Consider the following 10,145-nt stretch of genomic DNA (forward strand, 5'->3'; position numbering starts at 1 on the left):
GAGGCGGATGAGGCGGTCCGGGGCACGTGCGAGGACGCATCCGTCTGCAAACGGTAATGGCTGTGGGGTGGGGGCAGCGAGCCGGGCGTGGGGTCGGCCCGTCAGCGAGGCGATGGCCTGCCCGGTGCTGGCCGTGTGAGAGCAGCGGGGTCGGGAAGGGAAAGGGATCGGGGACGTTCAGGGCTGTGGTGTGAGCGGGCGGGTGTTGGCTGCGAGGGCATACTGTGGGCGGTGCTGCTGTCAGCTCCCGGCCCTGACCTGCTTTCATCTTAGAACCTGTTTGTAAGGCATCATCAGCGATAATTAGGGTTGCCGATAATTAGAGCTGTCCTTTTAGCAAGAACTGAAAATGTCAGCGACGTGCAAAACTCGGGACAAACATCTCGGTGTTGTTCAGAGCTCTTTATGTGGTTTCTTCCCGAAGATGTGTGCAGGAGATGATGGGGTTGTTGCCCTCTTATGTATGGTCGTGAGTTTAATTCAGGTGTTGATGGCACTTACTTCCTTTGGTACTGAGGTAATGCCAGGGAGGGGTGTTGGAGAGTTAACCTGCCAGGCTATGAGGTCAGAAAGCTGTATTAGAACAGAACAGTGTTGTTGGCTGTGTTAAAGTGGCATGTAGAAGCTCAGGAATAAACGTATACAGTTTGCAGCATATAAATGTACAAAAGTTGTCTGTACCGATTAGGGGACTTTTTAGATACGTATCCTTTCTTGCTGCGTTCTCAAAGAAATATTTGGAACTGGGATCTTGTGTAAGTTCATCAGGTAGTGTAAAGGCCATTGAAAAGATACTTACGTGTATAGGAACAGCCAGAATTTTTAACTGGGCATCCTGCAACTTCTTATACTTGCATACATTTGGTAGACTTCTTAAACCTTATCTGCATGTAGGCATGCAGGTCAGAGAGCCTCCTTTGAAGCTTGGTTATCTTTTGAAATATACCTTGGTGGCCTTAATTCATAACTTTTAATTTTTCTTCCTCTGCTGGGCAGGTTTGCTGTAAGCGTCGGTTATTGGAAGGACCCTTACATCCAGTATTTTGTGAGGCAAGCCAAAGAAAGAAAAGCACCTGAAATCAACAGAGGCAAGTCAGCAAATAAGTGTGGATGAGTATTGTACAAATATATTTTAAGTGTCCTTTATAGTAGAAATGCTAAGTTATCACCTGATACAGTGATTGAGCACCTCGTGAGAAGGTGGAGCCAACCCAGGGGAGCTCAGATACATGCAATGCACCTGTATGAGCAAAAGGAGTAGAGCCAGGGTCCACCCCTTCCCAGACCTCATTTAAGGGTTGGCTGCCCAGGCAAGGGGCTCTTGCTGGAGATCCCTGAGGTCTTCCTAGGGGTAAGCAGGCTCTTTCCTTTGCTTCTGTGTCTATGGCTGCTGTATTTGAGCATTTCCTTACTTCTGCAGTCTGGGAATTTGCTACTACGCTGTCATTGCTGTGCTGCCCTCGTGTTGCAGTGTTACAAACATTGAAGCACTCCAGTCCTAATTTCTGTATGCTATGTGTATGGAACATAAAGTATACGTGAAAGAGTAAGATACATACCCTTCATAGTAAAATTACATGCTGTCTGACCTTCTTAATAGATTTTCTTATTATCAAAGTTCTTATTATTTATTTTCTGTATTCTGAAATAGAGTATCCCTATGTTTTGGTTAATGGGCAGTACTCTGCACAGAGCAATCAAAATCACTATTTGAGTGGAGACAACAGTGTGAGTCAGCTCTGGCCTCTGCTTGAATTAATTTGGTCTGTTCTTCGTGTACCCAAGGAATCACACTTTTTTTTTTTTCCTTACATTGGGTGAGATAGTAACAGGAAGAAAAAATAATCCTTATAAAAGAGGTATTCTTCTTCCTAAGAAGTATATTTTTAAGTAGATAAAGAGTTTCCAAAGTTGCTAAAAAACAAAATTGAGTATTAAGCATCCATTACTAAAATAGTAATTTAAAAATATAAACTTTTTTTTGTTAACAGGCTATTATGCTCGTGTTCAGGGTGTCAGTTATCTGCTTGAGGCTTTTCTAAAGAAGACAGAGTGCAACTGTCAGATTGTTAATCTTGGTGCTGGCATGGATACCTTGTTCTGGAGATTAAAGGTAAGTGATAGCTGAGAATAAAGAACCCAGCTGAAGACAGAGATTTGTGTGGATGTTTGAAGCACTCTTCTGTGAGGGCTTATCAGTGCTGCTTTCTGTAGCACAATGTGGAGGTGTGCTGTGTGGCTGTATATGTCTGCAGACTGCCCGGGCTGGTTTACCTTATTCTCAGCTTGTTTAGAATTAAGTATCTTTAAACTGTAGCACATGAGGAGAGGGTTTTTCACTGACCTTCCCGAAAAAAACATATGACATGAAGCTGACCTCTAGTGGACTTTCAGGAACTTCACATCTTACTGTCCTCTTAAGCACAGGTTTTCACCGTCCTTGTTTTATACTAGCACACAAGTAGGTTATTGAGGTAGAGTGTTGTGCATGCTTTTTACTTGTTTCTGAGTTATGTGAATTTATATAAATGTGAGATTATATACACAAATATTATGTATCTGCATGCATTTATGTAGTTGATGATAATTCATGATTCTTGTACTGTGTGATAATATTCAGAATATTCAGATACTGTGTAATGGTTACTTACTAACTTACACTAAATCTGTTTTTTCAAAGAAAACTAGAAGAGGCCAGTTGCATTTTGCATGGTCACAAGTATTTATGTTACACTCAATGGAAGGGAAAAGTTATTTCTGAGATGCAAAGCTTTTCTTCTGACATACAGTTCTGTGAATATGAGGTTGTTTTAACTTTTATTAACTTGAATCAATACCACTCTAGTGTCCAGGATGTTTTACCTAAAAATGTTAAATATTTTGTTTGATTCCTAGAGAATATTTTAATGATTCTCAACTTCTATTTTTTAAGTTGTGTGTTTAAATACGCTGTTATTAACAATGCCAATGTAAACTGAAACAAAACTGCTTGGGACTTAAGGCTAAATCTTCTTGTTGTGTGGATGTTCCTAATTCTGTTGTCTTAATCCAATTCTCAGGATGAAAATCTTCTCCCTAGAAAATACTTTGAAGTGGATTTTCCAATGATAGTTGCAAGAAAAATACATAATATAAAGTAAGTGTAAGGCTTGTGTTAACCTGTGTGGAACTACATGTAAATCAGCAAAATGTAATGAATTACAAGCTATGAATTTTAATTATTCAATCACTCTTCAGAGGAGTCCTTCACACTCCGTGATTTAGAATAAAGGTTTGATTATTCAGGCTAAGTCCTACAGAGAAGATTATTCTGTCACTGCTTCAATTTGGGGAAGTCACTGTGTGAAAGCTGTAGGAAGGCAAACTGACTTAATTCTCAATTGTCTAAAATACAGTAGACAGAGCAAGTCTCAGGGTGATTAGGGGGCAATTAAGTCTCTTTCTCTTCCAACTAAATACAGTAGGAAACTTTCAGAGTTGCATGTCAAGTTAGAGAGAGGAATTAGCTGATACAGTACTTGAATATTATTTGAATAAATAAGATTTATGGGGAATACTTCAGGGGAGTGTCTAGATTTGTCTTTGAAGAGTTACCTCAGCATTGTAGGAGTTCGTGGGTATGAAACTCAACTGCAGCATATTGTAAGTCTAATCTGCAAACACTTTTCTTTCCAGTAGAGGGCAGAGGTATTCTCTTGTCCTTCACATGTGTTTGAAAGAAAAATTTTTTTGGAAGCACATAGTTAAACAAGCCGAACTGCTCAGAGCTGCTTCTTCCTTCTTCCCACAGATCAAAACCTCCCCTGTCAAAACCAATCATAGAAACCCATTCAGGGGACTCTCTTCTAATAGGTGAGTCATCTTTAAAATAAATCAGCAATGTACTGCAGCACTTTTAAAACTTTTCGGATCACTTTGTTCTGATATGTGGGCAGGCTTTTAATGTTTGAAATGCTGTTTGGACAGAGAATTGGGAGGGAAGAGAGGCTTATTTCTTCTCTTATAGAATCATGCCCATTTGCTCTGTGACATGTTAGAAATATCGTCTTTTGAAAAGGTTTTATTCTGCTAGAAAGTTTCTTCTTTCTTGTATGTAGCTTAACTTATGTTTCACTCTATCACAGAAAAAAAAGAATGCTACTGATAGTCATGTATGCTTGATTAAAATGAGTGCTTTCCTCTGTCTTTCAATCTCATTAAGAGTACAAGTCTTTGTGTTACTTCTGTGAAGACTCCACCAAATGTATTTTACAAAGTTATTTCTTAGGAGCCAGTGCTGTTTGTTACATTTCAGTATTTTAAAAGAGGATATTAGACTCAGATGGTATTATGTGCTCATATTGTCTTAGCTTACAGACTTGTAGTGTTGTGTCAAGAGTTTAATGTAAAAAAAATTCTTTACTTAGGGGGGAAAAAACAGGTTCTTCTGAGTAACCTTTGTGGTGCCCAAATTGCAGGTAGTGCACTGTAGTTATTTCTTCTGGACTGTTTAGGAGGAAGATTAGTTATCTGCATCTGCAGTGTCAACTAGTTTGTGTTTGCAAGCGTAACTGTGAATCTGAGGTTGTGTATTTCCTGGTGGCTAAATCTGCATGTGATTTTTGTAAGCACCACTCTAGCTAAGGGTCTGGAGGGCCCTCGAGAGTGTAGAGGATGTGCTTATCCTGCCAGCGACTTGGTGTGTGTGCTCATCTGAGACCTGTTTAGTGCCTGAACTTGGATCAGAGTAACTGTCACACTAAGTAGACTACTCATATTTGTGTGTGCCCTGCACGTTTTACTACTGCATACTGGGGATTTGTAACTTACTGAATCTTTAAATGACATCTGTATATCAGAGTTCTCTACTTTTCATTCAGGTCTAAAAAGATGAAAGCCCTGTGTGCCTGTCTCTGAAAAACAGCTTCAAAGTAGCACTGAGTTTCAGTGGGAGACTGTACAACCATGTCATACAATGAAACATGCTGCATAAGCACTCCTGAAAATGCATTAATATGAAGAAGATCAGAATGGTTCAATAGTGTTTGTGTAACTGAATAGCTCTGTAGATACCTCTAGTACAGCAGAACAATTGTAAAGTCATCAAGTTGCATGTATTCCAATCAGAAGCTACTAATTAACAATTCATAAAAGTAAACTTCAATTAGTGCATCACTGCTGAATCTACTGGACTGATTTATTTCTCTAAAGCTGTTCATCATCTTCTTTCCCCGTGCTGGGTGTCGAATGCCTTAATGTAGGAATTTGTGTGGCTAAGCTGGTGTAGGCTGTATCATGCTGAGACCTTTGGGTTTAGCCCAGTGTCTGGGTCTTTGGAAGTGTTAGAGATCTGCTGTGGCACACAAAAACCATAAATAAGCTTGTGTGAAATCCCTCTGGGAACTCTTTTTTTAAGGACATATTAATAGAACTGCTTCCTGTAAAAGTAGCACCAGAAGAGGACATAAGTAGACAAATGAAATAGTCAGGTGAATCTTGTATGGTCCTAAAGACTTCTCACAGTTCTAAAGGAACTTGACAGTGAAATCACTCAGCTACTAACTGGTGTGTACCTTCTCATTTTAAAATTGTCTTAGTACCTGAGAACAGGAAGGTGGGAGCTGAGACTCAAATGGGCTCCATTGGTCTCTGTGAGCCCAATTCAGGGAGCTACAAACCAGTAGGACTGATGCCTCTAATTTGGACAAATTAGTAGGAACTCTAACAGGCAGTCTTAGTGGAACCACAGAATGATATAATGTGTCGAGAAATAGTTAACATGGCTTTTGTGAAGATAAGTTATGCTTCACAAACTTACTGGAGTTAATGAATGTAGTAGAGAAGGGCATCCAATTAATAATGTAATTGAATTTGAAAAATGCCTATTAACAAAGTTATTTGCCAAAGTTTGCCAGCAAAATTTTGTTGTTGTTGTAGAGGGGGAAGGAATGGTTCTCTCAAAAGAGCTGGGGATGAAGGGTAGGCATATGTGGTTAATTCTCATTGTAGAGGGAGGTGGAAATCTGGCGGATATTATTCAATACTAAGAAACAATTGGGAGGATAGAATGAATACAAAGTGGCAGCTTGTTGGCAAGACCAAACTCTTCTGCAGTTTTTTTACCACTCTGAAGAATCTTGTGAAATTAGTGACTTGCTGATAAAATTCAATGCGGATGAATATAAAGTGATGCACATGGGTGGAAGGAGTAGTTTGTGCCTCACGTGGAAATGGGAGGCTTCTGGCTGATCATTGCTACTGAAGTACAAGATGTACGTGTCATAATATGTACAATGTTTATAAAATAAAAGCATTGGTTCAGTAATGGTCCAGAAATCCCAATCAAACTTAAGAATTTTTAGGAAAAAGGATAGAAAACAGCAGTATTAGTAACAAGTGCTTGCCCTCTTTTTGTCTCTTCCCTAAATAATGGCTGCTGGTGTCTGTGGGAGGCAGGATGCTGTGTGGGGTGGACCTTTGGTGTGACCTAATAGAGCTGTTAGAAAAATTCAGTGTTCTCAAAGTGTCATCTGGCCCCAGTTGTAATGGGGCATAATGAAGCAGTGCTTCCAGACAATAAAATGCTGCTTATTGCTTAGCATTTTAGAATCTTGGATATGGTGATTTTGGGGTTGGTGGGTTTTTTTCCATTTAAGTCAGGTCCACACTACTGTCTCTTGTGCACAAGGAACAATTTGTTTAATTGCTTTGGAATTTATTTCTTCAGTTGCTATAATATCCACAGAAGTGACTCTTCTCATACTGTATTTTTTTCCTTGCGCCAAGTGTTTTCATTTTTGGAAGCAGTGCTAACAGGCAACTTTCTTGGCTTCAGGGCAACATTTGTTTTCTCCTTTCTGTTCAAACAAAGAAGTGGCAGCAAGCCTTGCAGTTCATGTGTAGATATTTATGGCCTCTGCTCTTCAACGCAACAAGATGACGCTTGTCATTGAATAGCTCTGTCTTTCACAGGGCAATGCTAGATCTCCAGGGAGAAGCAGTGAATTTGTGCAGTAATATGACATAACTGTGGCAATGTCAGGTTAAATAGTTTCCAAAGTTCAGTGTTGCTATTTGGTTTATAATGCAGTTGTGAGTGTCAGGAAGCTCTACCTTTGTCACCTTGCAGGTACAAATTGTACTTCAATGAACTATTACCTTTGTGTCACTCATGAACTTATTGATTTAGAGAACTCTGAATACTTGTAGCAGAGGAAGTGCTGTGCTATGATGCTGTGATTTATGCACCTGTGGCTGTAACTTGAGCAGTGTTGCTTCAGTGGACAGTTTAAGGTAGGGGATGAGGTCTAGCCATCATAAAGCAGGACATTTATTTACAGGTAGCATGGTTCTGTGAAGGGAAGCTTTATTGTGGAGAGGTCAAAAGACAAGTGGAAGCAAATGTTACTGACATTCTGTGAGTACAATGACACTTAAATTCCAGCCACTTGTATTGTTACTTCCATGCCAAAAGTCATGGAAACTATACGTATGGGTGATATGATCAGAAAAAATGCTCTGTTGTATTTGTGCGTGCTTACGTTATCTGTACATGAGGCTGAAAGGAGGCTTTGGGTCATGGGGTGGATTGCAGTCATGGGGTTGATTTTCTTCCTACTCTCTCTTCCCTGATGTTTCCCAAATGAAGTCTGAATCTGGTATTTCACATGGCTTAGTTTCAGAAAAGTACAAGACAATCTGTACACAATTGAATGTGTTGAATGTGAGCATCACAGAGAGAACGGTCAGATAATTCTATGCTGTAGGAAAGAGTGAGACCAATCAACTTTGCAGCAAAGCCATGGTGAGATGCTGGAATGAGTGCCTGGAATATGAGACTTTCCATGGATTCAGCCACCAAACATCACTGGCCCTGCCAGCATTAGGACAGCTGGCCTGAGTCACAGCAAGGTGGTCTTGTTCCTTCAAAAACAAGGGATGTGGAGCTTGTAAGGGAGATAACATGTAAGTCAACAGAAAGGAAAGGAAACCTTTCATATGAAGTGTTTTGGGGGCAATATCTTCTCCAGGACAGAATGCACACGCACTGTGTGCTCGTTACAGGAAGCCCTTCCCATTCTCATGCTGCTTTCCTTTGCATCTGGTTCTTGTGCTGATGTTTCAAGGAGTGAGATTATAGTGAAGGAAAAAAAGTAGTTTCTTTTTCTAAGAACACCAACTATTTGATTCAGTTAAAAGAAAAATTGATTTTTGCATAAGGAAAAAAAGAAAATCAATTGAGATGGTGTTCCTGTTCTACCAGGCTGAGTTTTGTTTTCGTTTTCCTTTTTCAGCTACTCTGCAGGTAGGTATTTTACAATACATTTGCACCAATGCTGCTTGTTCAGAATGACAGCCTATTTCCAAATATTCATATTTAGAACATCAAGTTATGCTTGTAAAACATAAAGTAAAACAGAAATTGGTGCCAAAGACCATGAAGTAGGATCACATTGTTTTCTCGGGAGCTTATGACTGTGCTTTGACTTTTGGCCTTCAGGCTGGGAACAGTGGCAGTGCCAGCCATCATCAGCTGTCATTGCCATCTCTATGTGAAATGATGGAGCAGCTGTCAGCCTGATTTTGTTAAAGTATTTTTCCCTGGTTAGGTTTGATATCTTCATCTCTTTGACTTGATTTTTTTTTTTTCCTGCCATACCTAAGCCAAAAGTAGAAGAAATCTTACGAAGAATTCTAGAGGTTTGCCTTAAATTCTTTCCTCAAACTTTGATTTCCTTTTGCCTTTTTTCATTTTAAAATTGAGTTGTGCAAACTATGCAAATTTTGTATCTTTCCATGAGATTTCCTCTGAGATAAAAGTATTGCTTGTAAATGTTGGCATGTATGAATTATGGAGATATTTAATGAGATGCTCTCAGATACATTTCAAATGCACAACTTCTAGCAATTGTATCAGCTTTCATATAATGTGTGTGCAGCTCTTCTTCACTTTTCATCTGCGGTTGTGTTTGCCAACAGCCATCAATGGAGATTTGAGGGAAGCTGGCAGGAAAACGTGTGGAGAAACAAGTACATTCTGTTTGAATGGACCAGAGAGGAGCCAGGCAGCCCAGACACTGGAAATAGAAGTAGTGTCTGCGTTTGGAGTAGAAGGCTTTTGAAGAGAATCCGTTCCTCATCAGCTTTCTTGGCCTTTTAAAAGTTTCTGCTGTAGGGAGTCCTCTGTGTTCTCAAAGATGTTCCTAAGCACTAAGTATGCGTAGCTTTAATGTTTAAGAAATATTTCTCCTGAGCCTTTAAGGAAACCTGCTTGTTTGTTTTTCCTTCTGCTGTTGGTTTTGTAAACTATTTTATTATTCTTTCCCGTGGTAGGTAACTTGAAATAAGCAGGCTGTGGCTTGCTGGCTGTTATTTCACTTGTCCGTACAGCTCTGCACTGGGGAGCAGTCAGTTCATGGCCATCCCCTCTTACCCTGCCAAGGCATGACTGACACTGAATTTGCTCATTATGTCAGCAATTGTGCTGAAATTTGAGCACTTGTAAAGGACAAGTAACCTAACCTGTGGGAGGTTTTGCTCTTTCTTGCTCTTCAGCGATAGAAATTCTCAAATCAATGTGGTGTGAGCGGAAAACGTTTATTTCTACCTCTGATGAAATGTTTGTGGTGTTTCCATTATTCGAGCACTTCAGAATTCTTGCAATTTATTTTTGGTCATTGTTAACATACCGGTGTGCCCAAGTCAGTGAAGCTGGACAAGAAGATTGCATCAATTCCATACTAATTGTGATGGCTGACGCTTACTTTGCTGTGTCTCCAGGCAGCACACAAGTCACTATATAAGTACTTTCCTGTGTGTGGAGGGTTTTTTTTTGGTACCATTATCATGGCCTTGATATAATAACTTAAATAGAAGGGTGTGGGAAGCAGTAAAGCTATTACAGAACATGCACATGGAGAAAAGCCTTGACTGAAAACGTTGAATCACTTGCTGTACAACTTTTCCCACTCCCCTGTAACTCTGCACAAACCATCTCTGTCCCTGTTCAGAACTGCTGCTGGAAAACACTGTTGTGACTTACAGGAGCCATTTCCAGAGCTGGTCACTTGAAAACTAAATGGAGATCTTTCTTCTGGAGGATTTGATGTAGCGCTTAGTGTAATGAACTGCATGGTATTTTTTTTCCATCGTTTTTTTTTTTTTTT

The 10,145-nt window shown here is 39.9% G+C and overlaps 1 protein-coding gene across 1 annotated transcript in view; it reads left to right on the forward strand.

Annotated features, from left to right (window-relative positions):
• LOC104913486 (leucine carboxyl methyltransferase 1-like) overlaps positions 1-5,154 on the forward strand; it is a 5,501-nt gene extending 347 nt beyond the window's left edge. The window contains exons 2-7 of the mRNA XM_031555783.1: positions 4-53; positions 997-1,088; positions 1,992-2,113; positions 3,060-3,136; positions 3,791-3,852; positions 4,860-5,154. Of these exons, the coding sequence (XP_031411643.1) occupies positions 4-53; positions 997-1,088; positions 1,992-2,113; positions 3,060-3,136; positions 3,791-3,852; positions 4,860-4,873 (417 nt within the window). The 3' untranslated portion in view covers positions 4,874-5,154. The remainder of the gene's footprint in view (positions 1-3; positions 54-996; positions 1,089-1,991; positions 2,114-3,059; positions 3,137-3,790; positions 3,853-4,859) is intronic.
• Positions 5,155-10,145: the final 4,991 nt, after the last annotated feature.

Source organism: Meleagris gallopavo, chromosome 16 (assembly GCF_000146605.3).
Source record: "Meleagris gallopavo isolate NT-WF06-2002-E0010 breed Aviagen turkey brand Nicholas breeding stock chromosome 16, Turkey_5.1, whole genome shotgun sequence".
NCBI classification, from domain to species: domain Eukaryota; kingdom Metazoa; phylum Chordata; class Aves; order Galliformes; family Phasianidae; genus Meleagris; species Meleagris gallopavo.